General features: G+C 42.3%; 2 protein-coding genes across 2 annotated transcripts in view; both read right to left on the bottom strand.

Annotated features, from left to right (window-relative positions):
* Positions 1–14181, bottom strand: part of LOC311135613 (uncharacterized protein) — a 29361-nt gene extending 15180 nt beyond the window's left edge. Inside the window, exons 1-4 of the mRNA XM_084169626.1 lie at positions 13860–14181; positions 5508–5628; positions 344–454; positions 127–175 (exon numbers count right to left, since the gene is read on the bottom strand). Coding sequence (XP_084025752.1) covers positions 127–175; positions 344–454; positions 5508–5628; positions 13860–13960 — 382 coding nt within the window. The 5' untranslated portion in view covers positions 13961–14181. The remainder of the gene's footprint in view (positions 1–126; positions 176–343; positions 455–5507; positions 5629–13859) is intronic.
* A 450-nt stretch (positions 14182–14631) lies between these two features.
* LOC311136603 (52 kDa repressor of the inhibitor of the protein kinase-like) lies at positions 14632–20139 on the bottom strand. The gene is made up of 5 exons (XM_084170795.1): positions 19899–20139; positions 19268–19388; positions 19000–19107; positions 18841–18877; positions 14632–17052 (listed from the first exon to the last, which is right to left on the bottom strand). Exons 1-5 carry the CDS (start codon positions 19985–19987, stop codon positions 15191–15193), a joined length of 2217 nt encoding a protein of 738 aa, XP_084026921.1. The 5' UTR covers positions 19988–20139; the 3' UTR covers positions 14632–15190.
* Between the last annotated feature and the right edge of the window lie 284 nt (positions 20140–20423).

A 20423-nucleotide genomic window follows, 5' to 3' on the forward strand; every position in this document is an offset into this window, starting at 1 on the left:
TGCTACCCAACTACATGTCATTCTTGGTAGGAAAATAGATGAAAGCATTTTGCAGTGAGTGCCCAAATATGGAAATATTATATTCTTATGGTAAAACAAACAACAAATGAGAAGAAATAGATTTACCAAACCAATCCCCTTTAGCCTTCTTCAAGGATGCAAGCTCCGCCTCAGTCTAAATGGATAAAATACATACTTAGTCAGATGTAAACTGGAATAAATGCAATGGTATCAGATTATACACTTACTGAGATCAGGTTTGGATGACTATATTGGGTACAACATCATGACTTTATATGGGACACTATAAACTACTTGTGTGTTTTAACATGACAATACTTACAGGTTCTCTTATTCTCTTATTCCTGTTGCGGCCTGATGGATTGTTCAAATGGCTTGTAAAATCAAATATGGTTGGAATAGCACCCTCTTTCAAGGATGTTCTTAAAGTGCTCTGAAAAAGAAACAAGCAAATCATTATGACAATTCCAACGCCACTCTGTTGCATGCCTGAGAGTAAGAACCTACAGGGAGAAGCATGACCTATTAATACTGATAAAACCTTGTTTTCAATAGAGACCTACCAGTGGTCTTCAGATAGACCTAGTGCATTACGATTACGCTAGTCCCAACAAAGGTCTACATGACTTAAACATCCAGTATATGGGAGACCTATTCTACAATAGTTTTTGATTCTCCTAAGCACGTGACAAGACATTATTTCCAGTGGACAAGAGATTTCCCTCTGAGAGCCATGTACATAATATAATATATATTCTTATTGTCACATACATTTACGTCATTTAGCAGACGCTCTTATCCAGAGCGACTTACAGTTAGTGAGTGCATACATAATTTTTTTTTTTTTTTTTCATACTGGCCCCCCATGGGAATCGAACCCACAACCCTGGCGTTGCAAATGCCATGCTCTATCAACTGAGCTACATCCTCGGAGTCTCGGAACTCTACGGACAATTCCTTCGACCTCATGGCTTGGTTTTTGCACTGTCAACTGTGGGACCTTATATAGACAGGTGTGTGCCTTTCCAAATCATGTCCAATCAATTGAATTTACCACAGGTGGACTCCAATCAAGTTGTAGAAACCTCTCAAGGATGCAACTGAGCTCAATTTCAAATCTCATAGGAAAGGGTCTGAACACTTATGTAAATAAAGGTATATGTTTTTTTTTTTTTTTTTTTATACATTTGCAAAAATTTATAAAAACCTGTTTTCACTTAGTCATTATGGGGTATTGTGTGTAGATTGCTGAATAAGGCTGTAACGTAACAAAATGTGGAAAAAGGGAAGGGGTCTGAATACTTTCCGAATGCACTGTAACTAGTGATGGCCAATATTATATCGATACATTGACTCCGGGTATCAATTTGTTTAAAAAAATAAAATAAATACAGTGGGGAAAAAAAGTATTTAGTCAGCCACCAATTGTGCAAGTTCTCCCACTTAAAAAGATGAGAGAGGCCTGTAATTTTCATCATAGGTACACGTCAACTATGACAGACAAATTGAGAAGAAAAAAATCCAGAAAATCACATTGTAGGATTTTTAATGAATTTATTTGCAAATTATGGTGGAAAATAAGTATTTGGTCACCTACAAACAAGCAAGATTTCTGGCTCTCACAGACCTGTAACTTCTTCTTTAAGAGGCTCCTCTGTCCTCCACTCGTTACCTGTATTAATGGCACCTGTTTGAACTTGTTATCAGTATAAAAGACACCTGTCCACAACCTCAAACAGTCACACTCCAAACTCCACTATGGCCAAGACCAAAGAGCTGTCAAAGGACACCAGAAACAAAATTGTAGACCTGCACCAGGCTGGGAAGACTGAATCTGCAATAGGTAAGCAGCTTGGTTTGAAGAAATCAACTGTGGGAGCAATTATTAGGAAATGGAAGACATACAAGACCACTGATAATCTCCCTCAATCTGGGGCTCCACGCAAGATCTCACCCCGTGGGGTCTAAATGATCACAAGAACGGTGAGCAAAAATCCCAGAACCACACGGGGGGACCTAGTGAATGACCTGCAGAGAGCTGGGACCAAAGTAACAAAGCCTACCATCAGTAACACACTACGCTGCCAGGGACTCAAATCCTGCAGTGCCAGACGTGTCCCCCTGCTTAAGCCAGTACATGTCCAGGCCCGTCTGAAGTTTGCTAGAGTGCATTTGGATGATCCAGAAGAGGATTGGGAGAATGTCATATGGTCAGATGAAACCAAAATATAACTTTTTGGTAAAAACTCAACTCGTCGTGTTTGGAGGACAAAGAATGCTGAGTTGCATCCAAAGAACACCATACCTACTGTGAAGCATGGGGGTGGAAACATCATGCTTTGGGGCTGTTTTTCTGCAAAGGGACCAGGACGACTGATCCGTGTAAAGGAAAGAATGAATGGGGCCATGTATCGTGAGATTTTGAGTGAAAACCTCCTTCCCATCAGCAAGGGCATTGAAGATGAAACGTGGCTGGGTCTTTCAGCATGACAATGATCCCAAACACACCGCCCGGGCAACGAAGGAGTGGCTTCGTAAGAAGCATTTCAAGGTCCTGGAGTGGCCTAGCCAGTCTCCAGATCTCAACCCCATAGAAAATCTTTGGAGGGAGTTGAAAGTCTGTGTTGCCCAGCGACAGCCCCAAAACATCACTGCTCTAGAGGAGATCTGCATGGAGGAATGGGCCAAAATACCAGCAACAGTGTGTGAAAACCTTTGACCTGTGTCATTGCCAACAAAGGGTATATAACAAAGTATTGAGAAACTTTTGTTATTGACCAAATACTTATTTTCCACCATAATTTGCAAATACATTTATTAAAAATCCTACAATGTGATTTTCAGGAAAAGAAATTCTCGATTTGTCTGTCATAGTTGACGTGTACCTATGATGAAAATTACAGGCCTCTCTCATCTTTTTAAGTGGGAAAACTTGCACAATTGGTGGCTGACTAAATACTTTTTCCCCCCACTGTGTGTGTATATATATATATATATATATATATACACACTGAGATCATGTGACAGATCATGTGACATTTAAATAAAGTCCACCTGTGTGCAATCTAACTAATTATGTGACTTCTGAAAGTAATTGGTTGCACCATTTAAGTCATTTAGCAGACGCTCTTATCCAGAGCGACTTACAGTTAGTGAGTGCATACATTATTTTTCATTTTTCATACTGGCCCCCCGTGTGAATCGAACCCACAAGCCTGGCGTTGCAAACGCCATGCTCTACCAACTGAGCTATATCCCTGCCGGCCATTCCCTCCCCTACCCTGGACGACGCTGGGCCAATTGTGTGCCGCCCCATGGGTCTCCCGGTCACGGCCGGCTACGACAGAGCCTGGATTCGAACCAGGATCTCTAGTGGCACAGCTAGCACTGCGATGCAGTGCCTTAGACCACTGCGCCACTCGGGAGACATATGCACACACCACTTTTCTGTTATTTATTTTTTAGAACTGTTTTAAACAAGTTATGTTTTTCATTTCACTTCACCAATTTGGACTATTTTGTGTATGCCCATTACATGAAATCCACATAGAAATCAATTTAAATTACAGGTTGTAATGCAACAAAATAGGAAAAACACGAAGGGGGATGAATACTTTTGCAAGGCACTGTAGCTTGTTCCCCATCTTCTTTTTAAATAGTGAGCCAATAACATGTTTTCAACACTTATTACCATGACTGATCAAAACTCATTTTCACATGCTCTCTCGTCTCTCTGCAGCAGACATACACTGCTCAAAAAAATTAAGGGAAAACTTAAACAACACATCCTAGATCTGAATGAATGAAATAATCTTATTAAATAATTTTTTCTTTACATAGTTGAATGTGCTGACAACAAAATCACACAAAAATTATCAATGGAAATCAAATTTATCAACCCATGGAGGTCTCAAAATTAAAGTGGAAAACCACACTACAGGCTGATCCAACTTTGATGTAATGTCCTTAAAACAAGTCAAAGTTAGGCTCAGTAGTGTGTGTGGCCTCCACGTGCCTGTATGACCTCCCTACAACGCCTGGGCATGCTCCTGATGAGGTGACGGATGGTCTCCTGAGGGATCTCCTCCCACACCTGGACTAAAGCATCCGCCAACTCCTGGACAGTCTGTGGTGCAATGTGGCGTTGGTGGATGGAGCGAGACATGATGTCCCAGATGTGCTCAATTGGATTCAGGTCTGGGGAACGGGCGGGCCAGTCCATAGCATCAATGCCTTCCTCTTGCAGGAACTGCTGACACACTCCAGCCACATGAGGTCTAGCATTGTCTTGCATTAGGAGGAACCCAGGGCCAAGCGCACCAGCATATGGTCTCACAAGGGGTCTGAGGATCTCATCTCGGTACCTAATGGCAGTCAGGCTACCTCTGGCGAGCACAAGGAGGGCTGTGCGGCCCCCCAAAGAAATGCCACCCCACACCATGACTGACCCACCGCCAAACCGGTCATGCTGGAGGATGTTGCAGGCAGCAGAACGTTCTCCACGGCGTCTCCAGAATCTGTCACGTCTGTCACATGTGCTCAGTGTGAACCTGCTTTCATCTGTGAAGAGCACAGGGCGCCAGTGGCGAATTTGCCAATCTTGGTGTTCTCTGGCAAATGTCAAACGTCCTGCACGGTGTTGGGCTGTAAGCACAACCCCCACCTGTGGACGTCGGGCCCTCATACCACCCTCATGGAGTCTGTTTCTGACCGTTTGAGCAGACACATGCACATTTGTGGCCTGCTGGAGGTCATTTTGCAGGGCTCTGGCAGTGCTCCTCCTGCTCCTCCTTGCACAAAGGCAGAGGTAGCGGTCCTGCTGCTGGGTTGTTGCCCTCCTACGGCCTCCTCCACGTCTCCTGATGTACTGGCCTGTCTCATGGTAGCGCCTCCATGCTCTGGACACTACGCTGACAGACACAGCAACCTTCTTGCCACAGCTCGCATTGATGTGCCATCCTGGATGAGCTGCACTACCTGAGCCACTTGTGTGGGTTGTAGACTCCGTCTCATGCTACCACTAGAGTGAAAGCACCGCCAGCATTCAAAAGTGACCAAAACATCAGCCAGGAAGCATAGGAACTGAGAAGTGGTCTGTGGTCACCACCTGCAAAACCACTTCTTTATTGGGGGTGTCTTGCTAATTGCCTATAATTTCCACCTGTTGTCTATTCCATTTGCACAACAGCATGTGAAATGTATTGTCAATCAGTGTTGCTTCCTAAGTGGACAGTTTGATTTCACAGAAGTGTGATTGACTTGGAGTTACATTGTGTTGTTTAAGTGTTCCCTTTATTTTTTTGAGCAGTATATATTGAGCAATATTGTTTGCATCAATATGCCTTCAACAATAAATATAGAATTGGGAGCATCGCAATACAACTCGTATCGGCACCTAAGTATCGTGATAATATAGTTTCGCGAGGTCCCTGGCAATTCCCAGCCCTTAATAACAACTGGTCTCTTCAGTAAATAATAATACTTACGTCACGACAGATCAAGGAAGGCTCAAAATGATTTGCACAAATTTTGAAGGAATTGTGCAACTCCTCAGGGGTTTTTGGCTCCAAGTCAGATCGATGACAATTATTTAACCATTGTTTACATCTGAAAGGAAAAATTCACAGGATTAGATTTCAAAACTGCAATATGGATAGGCCTGCCCCCATGTTATAGACCGATGAACAAGATCTATCTGCATATCATTAGCAAATCATTCTGTGACTGTACCTGTTTAGCGACATGGAAGGTAGGCCTAAATCCATAAACCACGGTAATGGAATTGCACTGAGACTCCGATTTTTCACACAAAACAAAAACCATTGATTTCAAAGTTTAACAAATCATCTAACTCTATGAACAAGGACTACTTCAAACAATTTACACAGACATTTTTACAAACACACATTTACTGGAAGAACTGTGCAGATGCAAAGTTAGGTAACAGAATTTCGGTAAAATCTCCCTCAGTTTTTCTGCATGACCACGTTTGCCCAAAAAAATCTTAAATCTGCTCCGAATTAAGATTCAAATATGTCTGCAGAAAGAATGGGGTGTCAGCTATTATATGACACATTGGGTTTGAAAAAAATCTGTTTTGGTTATTGAACTACAGTAAGTGAAGTGGACTTACACCCAGTAACATAATTGTGGTAACGGAATTTCATCATGGATCTGTACTACACAGAAATGCATTGTTATGGATATAAATGTTATTCTCTTCGTGGTGATGTATCCTAAATAGGTATACAAAAAAGGTATAAACATGCAATATCCTCCTTTGCATATTTGGGCTTCATTCTACACACTGGCTATTATTTTAATGAGCTCCGCCCCCAAACAAGACCACATTTGGTTGGTCCGGACCAGACCAAATCTGAACCAATAATAGATGTCTATGTTTCACAAGTTTGGACATCAAAGTATAGTACAGTGCTCAACTGTAGTGTGCTCTACTGTACAGTACTGAACTATACTCTACTTGGGCCCTATACATTTTATTATTCTTTCTTAATGATTCTATTTTCCCAAAATTCTGTTTTCTCCGGTTTCCATTTTACCCAGTTTTTTCAGGTTTTCACTCTCAAAATCACACTTTTTAAAAAATAGAAAAACAACTAAATTGGATGTTCTATGTTCACACAATGCTTAAACCACATCAGTAGACCACTTTTGAGGTCTGTATTTTCTTTTTGACATTTCGATTTTTGGGTGTAGTTACCCTTTAATGCCAGTGGGCACCTAGCAAGAGGCTGTTGTTTAGTTGTTTTTGTAGCGCACATGTGATGGTAGAGTTTGCAAAATAAATACCGGATTGATGCAAATAACATTCTGCCAGGTAAGCATAGGCTACTTTGTAGTTAACATTTAATTTAGAAGGTTTTTGGGAAAGCCTTTCCATCTACCAGAACACTATTCATTAGCATCATCGCTAACGGCTACACAAAGTGGTAGACGCCATGGGGAATTCCCATTGCCTCTTCAGAAAGTTGCAGGAAAAACGAATCACTGATGCATCCTGTTCATGTCTTAAGATAAACTTGGTCGAATTAAAATATTTAATACATTTAGTTGATTCAATAAATTCCATTTTTAAAGTCCATTTTAATGTCTGGATTCCGTGAGTGTTCTCTGCATCGCAGATTTTATAGGGCCCTACTCTACTCCATTTTCTTTACTGTACTGAACTGTCCAAACTTGTGAAACATAAACGTCTATGATTGGTTCAGATTTGGTCTGGTCCGGACTGAACCATATCTGAACCAATTATGGATGTCTATGTTTGGGCCAAATCAAGTCCGGTCCATAAAAAAAATCTACGTTATGTCTGTGGACTTTGAAATTAAAGCCGGTCCGGACCGTACCAAAAAAAGTTGCCTTTTTGGGGGATGTGGGGGGGGTAGCATCTAACAACCGGATTGAATACTTTATTGTACACTGCTCACTGATGTAAGGATGGCAATTAAATAAGAACGGTCTACCACCTTTGGATATGCCTTCCAACGTGGGACATGTACTGCTAAACAGATACAGTCATTTCAGCGTAACTTAAAGGGCGACTACACTTCCTGATTTGGCCTCGTACAGTTAGTGAGTGCATACATTTTTTCATACTGCCCCCCCGTGGGAATCAAACCCACAACCCTGGCGTTGCAAGCGCCATGCTCTACCAACTGAGCTACATGGGACCGTGTAAATGGGACAATATATTAATGTTGCACAATATTTGTATATGAATTTCTACAATTTATAGTTGCCTTGAGGTTAAGTAATTGAAATGCGGCGCTATTGACATTTAAAATATTGTCCCATGTACATTAAGTAATTTACTGATGGTCCCCAACTAGACCCATAGAGATATCAAATGTCATTACGATCGGGTCGTGTGCAGCTGCACTCTGAATTGATGATTACTTGTGTGCTGCCAGCTGTGGGCATGATTTGGACAAGACTGACTTGAAATCAAATCACATTTTATTTGTCACATGCGACAAATACAACAGGTGTAGACCTTACCGTGAAATGCTTACTTACAAGCCCTTAACCAACAATGCAGTTAAGAAAATATGTACTAAATAAAAAGATTTAAAAAGTAACACAATAAATTAATAATAGAGGGGGTACCGGTACTGAGTCATTGTGCGGGGGTACAGGTTAGTTGAGGTAATATGTACATGTAGGTAGGGGTAAAGTGACTATGCACAGATAATAAACAGCGAGTAGCAGCAGCATAAAAAAAAAGGGGGGGGGGGGGGGGGTTGGGGGGCAACGCAAAATAGTCTGGGTAGCCTTCTGATTAACTGTTCAGCAGTCTTATGGGTTGGGGGTAGGCTGTTAAGGAGCCTTTTGGACCTAGACTTGGTGCTCCGGTACTGCTTGCCGTGCGGTAGAAAAGTCTATGACTAGGGTGGCTGGAGTATTTGATCATTTTTAGGGCCTTCCTCTGACACCGTCTGGTATAGAGGTCCTGGATGGCAGGAAGCTTGGCCCCAGTGATGTATTGGGCGGTACGCACAACCCTCTGTAGTGCCTTGCGGTCGGATGCCAAGCAGCTGCCATACAATGCAGTGATACAACCAGTCAGGATGCTCTCGATTGTGCAGCTGTAGAACATTTTGAGGATCTGAGGACCCATGCCAAATCTTTTCAGTCTCCTGAGGGGGAATAGGCATTGTTGTGCCCTCTTCACGACTGTCTTGGTGTGTTTGGACCACATCAAGGAGCTCTCGACCTGCTCAACTACAGCCCCGTCGATGTGAATGGGGGAGTGCTCGGCCCTCCTTTTCCAGTAGTCCACGATCAGCTCTTTTGTCTTGATCACGTTGAGGGAGAGGTTGTTGTCCTGGCCCCACATTGCCAGGTCTCTGACCTCCTCCCTATAGGCTGTCTCATTGTTGTCGGTGATCAGGCCTTCCACCGTTGTGTTGTCAGCAAACTTAATGATGGTGTTGGAATCATGCTTGGCCACGCAGTCGAGGGTGAACAGGGAGTACAGGAGGGGACTAAGCACGCACCCCTAAGGGGCCCCCGTGTTGAGGATCAGCATGGAGATGTGTTGTTGCCTACCCTCACCACCTGGGGGGCAGCCCGTCAGGAAGTCCAGGATCCAGTTGCAGAGGGAAGTGTTTAGTCCCAGGGTCCTGAGCTTTGAGGGTACTATGGTGTTGACGCTGAGCTGTAGTCAATGAATAGCATTCTCACGTAGGTGTTCCTTTCGTCCAGGTGGGAAAGGACAGGGAAATAGAAATTGCCTCATCTGTGGATCTGTTGGGAGGGTATGCGAATTGGAGTGGGTCTAGTGTTTCTCGATGATGGTGTTGATGTGAGCCATGACCAGCCTTTCAAAGCACTTCATGGCTACAGACGTGAGTGCTACAGGTCGGTAGTCACTCAAGTTAATGGCTCGTCAGTGGGAAATTGTCGACACCTAGAGGTTATACGACATCAGGAAGAACTATGCCCAAGGGTCTCTGCGCTAGAGAAGCATTGGAATTAGAGGTCAACTGCCCCTAAAAAGCAACTTCTTGTTTTGAAAACGGCCTGTGGCATCGATATGAGTCACATTTATTTTAGTGTCAGAATTGACTACAAAGTTTAGATAGAATAATTTGGCAAGTGTCTTCAATGACATTTTCAACCTGTCCCTGACCGAGTCTGTAATACCAACATGTTTCAAGCAGACCACCATAGTCCCTGTGTCCAAGAATGCCAAGGTAACCTTCCTGATGTCGTATAACCTCTAGGTGTCGACAATTTCCCACTGACGAGCCATTAAATCGAGTTAAGGAGGAAACCGATGCCTTTGCATCCTGAATGGAAGATGTTTCAAGTACAAGCCGGTCCATGGGGGATGTGAGTGTATTGCCAGCTGGCCACATTAAAGTCAGATGTAAGATGACAAACGACGTAAAAGGAATAATAGCACCATCCTGTGGCTGGTTGGCTTCTACAATGTTAAGACGGAATGTTACAGTTAAAATAACTGTACTTACCGTTATTAACTGTATACATGATGGCAAACTTGCCCCCTGACCTGACTTCTGTAAGGTTACATTTCTAATGACTATTTTCAGGGGGTTTATATTCATAACGCTCACACACTCGATGCATTGACTCAACATACACTCAGTGGACAGTTTATTAGGTACACCCATCTAGTACCGGGTCGGACCCCCCTTTGCCTCCAGAACAGTCTGAATTCTTCAGGGCATGGAACCTAACGTGTCAAGAGACCTAACGTGTGCCAGCAAAATATCATCACAATTACACCACCTCCACCAGCCTGTACCTTTGACCCCAGGCCGGATGGGGTCATGGACTCATGCTGCTTACACCAAATCCTGACTCTGCCTTAAGCATTACGCAACAGGGACCAGGATTCGTCGGACCAGGCAATGTTTTTCCACTCCTTAAATTGTCCAATGTTGGTGATCGCACGCTCACTGGAGCCGCTTCTTCTTGTTTTTAGCGGATAGGAGTGGAACCCGGTGTGGTCGTCTGCTGCAATAGCCCATCCGTGACAAGGACCGACAAGCTGTGCGTTCCGAGATGCCGTTCTGCGCCGTTATTTGCCTGTTTGTGGCCCGCCTGTTAGCTTGCATGATTCTTGCCATTCTCTTTCGACCTCTCATCAACAAGCTGTTTTTCGACCACAGGACTGCCATTCTCAGTAAACCCTAGACACTGTCATTTTGCATATACAGCCTGAAACTAATGCCTGCAAAATCGTGTAAAATGTTCCTTACAAGCCAGAATGTTGAATACAATTAAATTTAAACTTTACTGGCATGCCTGGTTCAATAGCTATTGACAAGCGAAAATCGAACATCCAATATAAAACGAACTTTACCTCGGTGCCAAACCGAACATATAGAGAGCAATAGTAATGGCTAACTCCACCATGGTTGGACCAAACCTATGGGGAAATTGAGTTTTTGTAGGGTTTTTGGATAAATGCCAAAAATAAGGTCTGTGATAAACACAGGCTTAAGAGATCTTATACATTTTGTTCTAAGAGATAATCTTCATCACCTGTCACTGTGAATTTTGAAGCATTTATCTATATATATATATTTTTTGTAAGCACATAAAGGATATTGTCATAGAACAAAACGTATAAGATCTCCTAAGCCTGTGTTAACCTCAGACCTTATTTTCGGCGTTTATCCCAAAACCCTATTCTTCCCCATAGGAATGGCTGAAATAATTTATGTTTTTTAGGACTACAAGCTGGCGACCTCTATAGACGGTTTGGTTGTTTAGCAACAAAAGCGACATGTGCGCAACTATGGGGAAAACAGACGGGGTTGGCTAGATTGTTGACAACATGTCAACTATATTTAGTCTCCAATGCTTATTGAAAAAATAAATTTGCACTTGTCTCAAATACATTGTTACAGTTGTTGGTTAGCTAGCTATTAGCATTGACATGAAATCAGTCAAAACAAGACATGGTATCAAAACCAAGATGAAACTAGCTGAAACTAGTCACTTATGATTCCCTGCATGGCAGTTTGTCATTGTTGGAAGCCATCTGGCCATCCAGAATCACAAAAACTCATGGACATCTGCCCCATTGAAGCATGTGCATCGTTTTCGGGACGTTGTCAGCTAACCCATCTATACCTACAGGCCCTCTAAAAAGTTGGGTAAACAATAACTAGCTACTTTGCTGTGGATATTTTGTCTCAAAATTCAAGCAGCGGAAGGACAAACCATGTAGACAATCGGCAGAGTAAGTTTAAATGTAATTTATTCAACATTATGGCTTGTAGGAACATTTACACGATTGTGCATGCATTAGTTTCAGGCTGTATATGCACCAATTGGGGATTTTGTGGAGGGTAAACACAGTTTAAGTACCTTTTAATTTGTGAAATAGCGTTTACTCGCCTTTTTATTTAGTTAATTAACATTTACCCACTTATTATTGTGTTCCCAGCGTTGATCAACGGTCACAATACTAATATTCTTGATCTGAGTTCTAAATCGCGACTGCCTCTCTGCGAAGAGTGGAATCACGATTTAGGTATGCTCATTATGTTCGCCTACTCCCCCCGGATTTGTCTTGTTAGCAGCATATTCATTCACCACTCTGTCCAAAGTCAAACTCCGCCCACGGCACAGGCCAAGACGTGGAACGAACTGCTTCAGCCCAGACCAGTGGTGTATAGTACTTAAGTAAAAATACTTCAAAGTACTACTTAAGTAGTTTTGGGGTGCATCTGTACTTTACTATTTATATTTTGGACTACTTTTACTTTACTACATTCCTAAAGAAAAGAATGTACTTTTTACTCCATACATTTCCCCTGACACCCAAAAGTACTCGTTAAATTTTGAATTCTTAGCAGGACAGGAAAATTGTCAAATTCACTCACTTATCAAGAGAACTTGAGTCATTTTCTATTAAGGTATCTTTACTTTTACTCAAGTATGACAATTGGGTACTTTTTCCACCACTGGCCCAGACCAAAGCTGGCAAGTGAATTGGCAGAAAGACGCCGTTGACAGTGGCCTTGTGAGATGCCGGACATAAGGCAATTTTTTTACCGTCCCGACTCCTGCCGTGTCAACAAACATCCCCCAAACAAAAAAAAAACTACTCTCTGAGAATGAGTGTACAACTGGTAAATAGTCGCTGATATTTCAGTCAGATGGCTATCCGGCTTTAAGGATGGCGTTAGAAGCTAACGTTTAACAGAGCTTGACCTCAGCAGGAGCAATTGACTGAAATTAAGCTAGCTATAATCTTAACAAAAGACAGGCTACATAAATTCACATAACAAAATAACTTTGCTTTACAGACAGTGGTGAGGCAGACCGTGGTGAAGCTGAGGCAGGCTGCAATGCAAGAGGCAATGCAGGAGACACAGAGAGGAAGCAAGCTGAGAGGTTAAAGCGGTTCCCAAACTTGGGGTCCCCTCAAATTTAAATGGGATCCCCTGAGAGAATCTGTAATCGCATCAAACACAATAACATGTTTCTATTCAAACGCATATAGGTGTACAACATTTTAGAGTCAACTATGGGACTTTTATACAGGGGCATTTTACAAAACAGAACTGAATTGCAGTGCAGCTCACACGAGATACTAAGAACATGAACGTGATTAAAAAGATAACACATTTCAATATAAAGATATCCACATCCTATCTCTCTGGACATTTCTAGTGTCCAGTCCAAATAACTATTTTTCGAGGGCGACCTGATGTGCATTGTGTAATTTATAACTACATAAAATTACAGTAGGCCTTCCCTATAGACCTGCATGAAAATGGAATCAAACAATGCAGTTCTAAAAATGTAATGTTTTGGTTTATATCGGTGGTTGTTCGTCTGATCTCGATCGCCCACTGGAATGTATAGTTTACCCACCTTTGTTTTACCACTACATCACTGATACAAATGAATTGTGTATTACAGCCTGATTAATATGACTACCCAATTTAGCTAGCTAGCTAGCTAGCTAGCTAGAGTTCAACATTTCAAGAGGATGTTGTCAGATTAAAGATAACTTTCATAACTTTGAGGGCTGACCAGGGACCACACTCTCACTAAAACATACTTTTAATTCATCCTTAACATTACATAAATAATACTGTTTCCTTAACCATAATGTAGCCTTTTAGCAAGCTAGCTAGCTGGCTAGCAAACAACCCATATTTGCCATTACCATCAACGTTAGCACAAGCTAGGCTAGCTAGCAAGCTCGAGAGGTTTCAATGGATCAGCCAGCTAGCTAGCTTGCTAATGAAGAATACAAACTTAACTTTAAAAAGTATAGTTTGTAGTGGATTGTACACTATGTACATCTAACACAACTACATTGCACTTACCGCTCCGAGTCCAATGGAAATCTGAAAAATGGGACGTCTGATTTATCTGTATAAATATTACAATTTGGTGCGGCACAGCGGTTGGGCATTTTGGGATCCATGCACTCACTGGTTCAGAATAAATCGTGCATCGTGCAATTAATCAGAAATCCACCCGTATTGAATCTTTAGCTCAATATTTGCACAGTGTCTTGAAATTAACTTTGTACCTAGCTAGGTCATTTAATTATTTCATTCCGTAAAAAGTTGATTTGTTGAGCGGCGTTGTCGGAGTGTTCATAAACCAGGAAGAACACCTATGTAAAGCGGAAATCGACACCGCTTGGCGCATTGATCTCTGTACAATGTGCACAAATCCATATCTTTGTATTTTCCCTTCTATGTATGCAGTGGAGTATCAGTACGATCGTAATATCAAATGTATTTTGATAACTGTATTTTTGAAAGTTCCGCATATGACAACCGAGTAAATTATATCGGAATACCACGAGGCCTCAAAAACGCCTACTTGTCACGTGACAAGATGACTAAACGAGTTCATGGTTGTCAAAAACGCCTATTAAAAGCTTTGAAAACTGTGGTTGTAACAGAAATAGCTACATCTTATTATAGACATACATTGTGTTTATATTGGGGAAAAATTTACCTTATACTCTGAATTGTGTGATCAAAGCCAATTTTCTACAATTATTTCACAGAGATGCTGCTATCACACAAACTAACAGGTAGCCCCAATAAAATTGTGTAAATAAATGAATGACAATAATTGCAATTCTCATTAGAAACATTAATCTTTATTTGTAATCATTCTTACAAAAAGAACACACAGTCTTACATCAAAGCAGGTAGCCTAACAGTTAAGAGCGTTGGGCCAGTAACCGAAAGCTCGCTGGTTTCGAATCGCCGAGCAAGGCACTCAACCCTAATTGTTCCTCTTTGTCGCGCTGGATAAGAGCGTCTGCTAAATGACTAAAATGTAGCATTATTTCAATCACATTGGTCTTAGAAGAAATAACTTCCAAAAGCCTTATGTAATAAGTATACATTTCCAGTTCTGTAATTTACATAACCAGTTGCATAAACATAAAAAAAAGAGTTGAAACAGTGTTTTGTTGCATAATAAATCTTATGATTTTCACAAAAAACATATTTGCAGTGGTCATTGGTCAACTTTATACAGCCAAAATAAGTGGTTTCAAGTCAACATATTAAACATCCAATAAGTAAGAGGTCAGACCATGTCACAAATGCTGAAGACAGACTACGGTTTATACAAGAACAAGTCAACAGGCTGGCACACTTGCTCATTAGGGTCATGAAATTAATTGGATTTAACTTTCATTGTGAGGGTACATCTTAATGTAACTATCAACCATGAAGTCCAGGTCATGTCTGGCATTATAATGTATGTTCAGAAATGCCAGACTCTTGGATCTGTGTTTGTCAGGTGTGTTCTCCAGGTACATCTGAAAGCGTTTACGAGAAGCATCGCCATCCTCAAGGCCCAGGACTGGCAGGTTGCCAAGCACCCTCAAGAAGGCAAGCACATTGGGGAAGAACTTCACTTCAGCAAGCTGCAGCGTCTCATGGACAGTGGAGGGCAGGGTTACCTTGCCCCTATGCTTCCACTTCACCCTCCAGCAGTGCAGCTCAGCGGGGAGTGTGTCTGCGTTGGGAAGGTCGTTCCTGTACATCTCCACGTTGTTCTCTTCAGACGTGTTGAACTTCAGCTGCCCCATGACAGCAGGGACGAGAGTCAGATATCTCAGGGCGTTGAGGTGGTTCTCAGAGAAGAGGTCGTTCAGTTCTTTTATGACGTGGCTCACCACAGGGGCAGTCAGGTGCTCTTTGAAGTAGCTCTCTGGCTGGAGCTCTGTTTCAGTTTCTGGGCGGTGCTTTCTCAAGTACAGCCTGGGAACCTTGACCGGAATCTCTAGTGCAGCAGCTAGGTTAACAGCCTCTTCGAACCAGAACTCATGGTACACCTCAATGTTATCCAAGACCTCGTTCAGCGAGTGTAACACAGCGGTCAAACTGTTTGCAGCAAAGTAGACATCGATCGTTGGCCCTTGCAAGTTCTTGCCGAAGGCTCTTGTGAATGACAGGGTGTTTTTCAGCACAACCAACGCTGCAACAAACTCAAAATCAGCCAGAGCCTCTGATATCTCCAAGGCATTATGTGTGACTTGGTCACTCCACCTCAGATCTTCATTGTCGTGAACACAATCCACGCAGAGCAGTAGAGATTCCATGACATCGACTGCCACCTCGAATGAATCATGCCTCATTGTCCAGTTGGTGCGGCAGGCCTCTTTCAGATCATTGGCCTTCTCTTCATTGCCCTGGTAGAAAATGGAGATGGCATTCTCCAACTCCAATTGCAGTGAAGGTGACTCGTTGAAAAAAGACTCAATCTTCTTGAAAGTAGACATGACAATCTGAACACCTGTCAAAGCCACTCCACTTGCCAGTGAGACATTCAAGGCACAGGTGGAACTTGGTGTGTACACTGCTGTGGGATACTTCTCTGTGAGTTTGGTTGCAATGGCTTTCATTTTGCTGGAATGCACACCGGAGCTGAAGTGGGCCTGCCCTCTGCAGTAGTCCATATTCAAGCCCCACTTCTTTGTCACCTCATTCAGCAGCCTCTCCATCAGGGTCTCCTCGTCTCCCTCAAAAGGAAGGAATCCCACAAACTCCTCTCGCAAGCAGTTGGCCTGGTCAAAAAAACGTACGAATATGGGGATATGGCACTCACCCGAGATCTCGACCACATCGTCAGTGACCAATGAGAAGAAGTGACCCTCTCTGACTTCCTGTAAGAGTTCCTCACGGATACAACTCTCACAGACCTCCATCATCTGCCTCTGCTGTGTGGAAGTGCAGCACTCTGCGTTTAGAGCGCTCATCTCAAACCTTTTCCTGAGTTCCTCGTCACCACCAGCATTCATTCGGTACTCCAACAATGCCTGGAAATTGCTTGGAGTGAGACAGTCACTCTCCTGCACCACCTCGGTATGTCTATTCAGAGGTATGTTCTGTTTCCCCAACACAACAAGAACTTCAAATAGTGATTTGAGGTATTCTCTGTGCTTCTTCTCCTCAGAGGTCAGTTGGGAGGGGTGGTTTGTCTCAGAGTCATCTTGGCCTTCACCATCATCTTTGCTAATCTTTGATTGATCCACAGAGTCCTCTATAGGAAAATAAAGTAATATTGATAAAAAGAGGATTAGTGTAACTTTTTACCTATGTGGGTCCTGTGATACGGCATTGTCTCATGATGAAGAGGGAAAGACATCCTTCATTACTAGTCATTCAATTTAAACCTTGATTATTATTGTATTACAGTGCATTCAGAAAGTATTCAGACCCCTTGACTTCTTCCACATTTTGTTGTTACAGCCTTATTCTAAAATTGATGACTTTTTTTCTTCTTATCAATCTACACACAATACCCCATAACGACAAAGCGAAAACAGGTTTTTATAACTTTAAATGTATTACAAATACACTTATTTACATAAGTATTCAGAGCCTTCGCTATGAGACTCGAAATTGAGCTCAGGGGAATCCGGTTCCCATTGATCATCCTTGAGATGTTTCTACAACTTGATTGGAGTCCAGCTGTGGTACATTCAATTGATTGGACATGATTTGGAAAGGCACACACCTGTCTATATAAGGTCCCACAGTTGACAGTGCAAAAAACAAATGAGGTCGAAGGAATTGTCCGTAGAGCTCAGAGATAGGATTGTGTCGAGGCACAGATCTGGGGAAGGGTAGCAAAAAATGTCTGCAGCATTGAAGGTCCCCAAGAACACAGTGGCCTCCATCATTCTTAAATGGAAGAAGTTTGGAACCACCAAGACTCTTCCTAGAGCTGGCCGCCCGGCCAAACTGAGCAATCGGGTGAGAAGGGCCTTGGTCAGGGAGGTGACCAAGAACCTGATGGTCACTGACAGAGCTCCAGAGTTCCTCTGTGGAGATGGGAGAACCTTCCAGAAGGACAACCATCTCTGCAGCACTCCACCAATCAGGCCTTTATGGTAGAGTGGCCAGACGGAAGCCACTTTTCAGTAAAAGGCACAACAGCCCGCTTAGAGTTTGCCAAAAGGCACCTAAAGGACTCTCAGACCATGAGAAACAAGATTATCTGGTCTGATGAAACCAAGATTGAACTCTTTGGCCTGAATGACAAGTGTCATGTCTGGAGGAAACCTGGCACCATCCCTACGGCGAAACATGGTGGTGGCATCATCATGCTGTGGGGATGCTTTTCAGTGGCAGGGACTGGGACTAGTCAGGATCGAGGGAAAGATGAACGGAGCATAGTACCGAGAGATCCTTGATAAAAACCTGTTTCAGAGCGCTCAGGACCTCAGACTGGGACGAAGGTTCACCTTCCAACAGGACAACGACCCTAAGCACACAGCCAAGACAATGCAGGAGTGGCTTCGGGACAAGTCTCTGAATGTCCTTGAGTGGCCCTGCCAGAGTCCAGACTTTAACCCGATCTAACCTCTCTGGAGACCTGAAAATAGCTGTACAGCGACGCTCTCATCCAACCTGAATGAGCTTGAGAGGATCTGCAGAGAAGAATTGGAGAAACTCCCCAAATACAGGTGTGCCAAGCTTGCAGCGTCATACCCAAGAAGACTCAAGGCTGTAATCGCTGCCAAAGTTGCTTCAACAAATTAGTGAGTAAAGGGTCTGAATACTTACGTAAATGTGATATTTACGTTTATTTTTTATTTTAATACATTAGCAAAAATTTCAAAACACCTGTTTTTGCTTTGTCATTATGGGGTATTGTGTGTAGACTGCGGGGGAAAAAATTATTTAATCCATTTTAGAATAAGGCTGTAATGTAACAAAATGTGGAAAAAGTCAAGAGGCCTGAATACTTTCTGAATGCACTGTACATTGTGAAACAGCATGAACAAATAAAATGTTCTTCAACGTAATCAGATGCACAACTTACTTTTCCTCTCTTTCATTTGCCTTGCTTCATCATCACTCTGTAGAATATAATAGCAAGAGAGAAAGTCAGTAACAAGCTATTAGATGTCTTTAAAAATGGAAGACTTCAATACATTGAGTATTTGACTAGTGATTTGTTAAATGGAAAAGAAACCCCTACCAGGTCTTTAATCCTTTTGCGTGGCCTACTTTGTGGATTATTGAGTTGGCTTGATAAATCAAAGATGGTTGGTGTGGCATTATCCTTCAGCCTTGTTCTGTAAGGACTCTGGAAATATGAAAGATTAGATGATTAACCTACCTATCTGATGGGTGTGTAGCACTGAGGTACACATCTCTGTTCAACTACATCCATTTCAAATGTTAAACATTTCAGCTAAGCCAAAAAAACAAACAAATGCCAAGCAAATTGGATCAGCACTACTTACTGCTTTACAAATCACGGATGGTTCAAAATGCTTAGCACAAAGTCTGTAGTATCTGTTCAGCTGGTCAGGTGTTTTATCTTCAAGATCCTTGCAATGACAGTTTTCCACCCACTGCTTGCATCTGTGCGCAGACAAAACAAACAATTCTCATTCATACATGTAGCTATCATTGAATGAGATTGAACATGAAGAACTAGGTATTCAAACGCTGATCGTCAGTGACCAACGAGAAGAAGCGACCCTCTCTGACATCCTGTAAGAGCGCCTCACAGATACAACTCACAAAACAAACACAATTCTTATACATGTAGCTATCATTGAATGAGATTGAAGAACTAGTCATTCAAATACTGATGAAAATATGATTGCTATAGTCAATGGTATAATCACACAATCACATTGTGTGCTATGTTGACAACAACATGCAAACTAAAACATTGTCATTCTGAATTCTGTCTCGCTAGCAAGCTGCTTGCTGTATGTTTAAATAACCTACTGATTTGTAAACCCCAAAAGTCTAGATATTGCTAGAAGGTGGCTAAATAGCTTACACAAAGCACATATCTAGCTGAGCGCTTACGTTAGTTAGCATACCGTGCAAAGTCAAGTAAGGAACACCGTTTTAACGTACCTTTCAATGTCCCTTGGAAACCTGAAGAATGGCGATGCTGACCGATTGCTTTTCATGGTGCAATTTGGAGCTGCGCAAAAGTTTGACATCGTTTGTTTATGCTAGTATAATGCTTTTCAAAAGTAATTTACTTCAATATGAATTTATCCAGAAATTAGTAAAGAACGGACTCGCACGCAGCAGTGCTTTATGGGGCCTGAAGGAATCAACGCGACGCGCGATTAAACCACAACCTTCCCACAATGCCTTGCTAACATCGCAACCCAGTGCGCATGTCTGTCACTGTCCGTGCCTTATTCATATCGCCCGTGGTATAACAGCATTCCTTACGCCCTTCGGATCAAGACATGCCCGCACAATTATCCACTCATGACATTTCAAAGGACTTTTGGCATTGTTCATGTTTGGCCCTCGAAACTCGTTAGCCAGGTATAGGGCGACAGTATTTTCTAATTTACCATATACCTATTTGACTAGCATTACGGTCTATCAAGAGGCCAGTTGGATGGTGAATAGTCAATGAAG

Source organism: Coregonus lavaretus, assembly GCF_964263955.1.
Source record: "Coregonus lavaretus genome assembly, chromosome: 10".
In the NCBI taxonomy this organism is placed as follows: Eukaryota; Metazoa; Chordata; class Actinopteri; order Salmoniformes; family Salmonidae; genus Coregonus; species Coregonus lavaretus.

Excerpts from the sequence above, each read along its gene's own strand:
- LOC311136603 (XM_084170795.1), bottom strand. The coding sequence starts at position 19,987 with ATGTCAAACTTTTGCGCAGCTCCAAATTGCACCATGAAAAGCAATCGG. Across the intron at positions 19,389-19,898 it reads TTTCCAAGGGACATTGAAAG|ATGCAAGCAGTGGGTGGAAA; the intron begins GTACGTTAAAAC and ends GTCTGCGCACAG. Across the intron at positions 17,053-18,840 it reads GCAAATGAAAGAGAGGAAAA|AGGACTCTGTGGATCAATCA; the intron begins GTAAGTTGTGCA and ends ATTTTCCTATAG.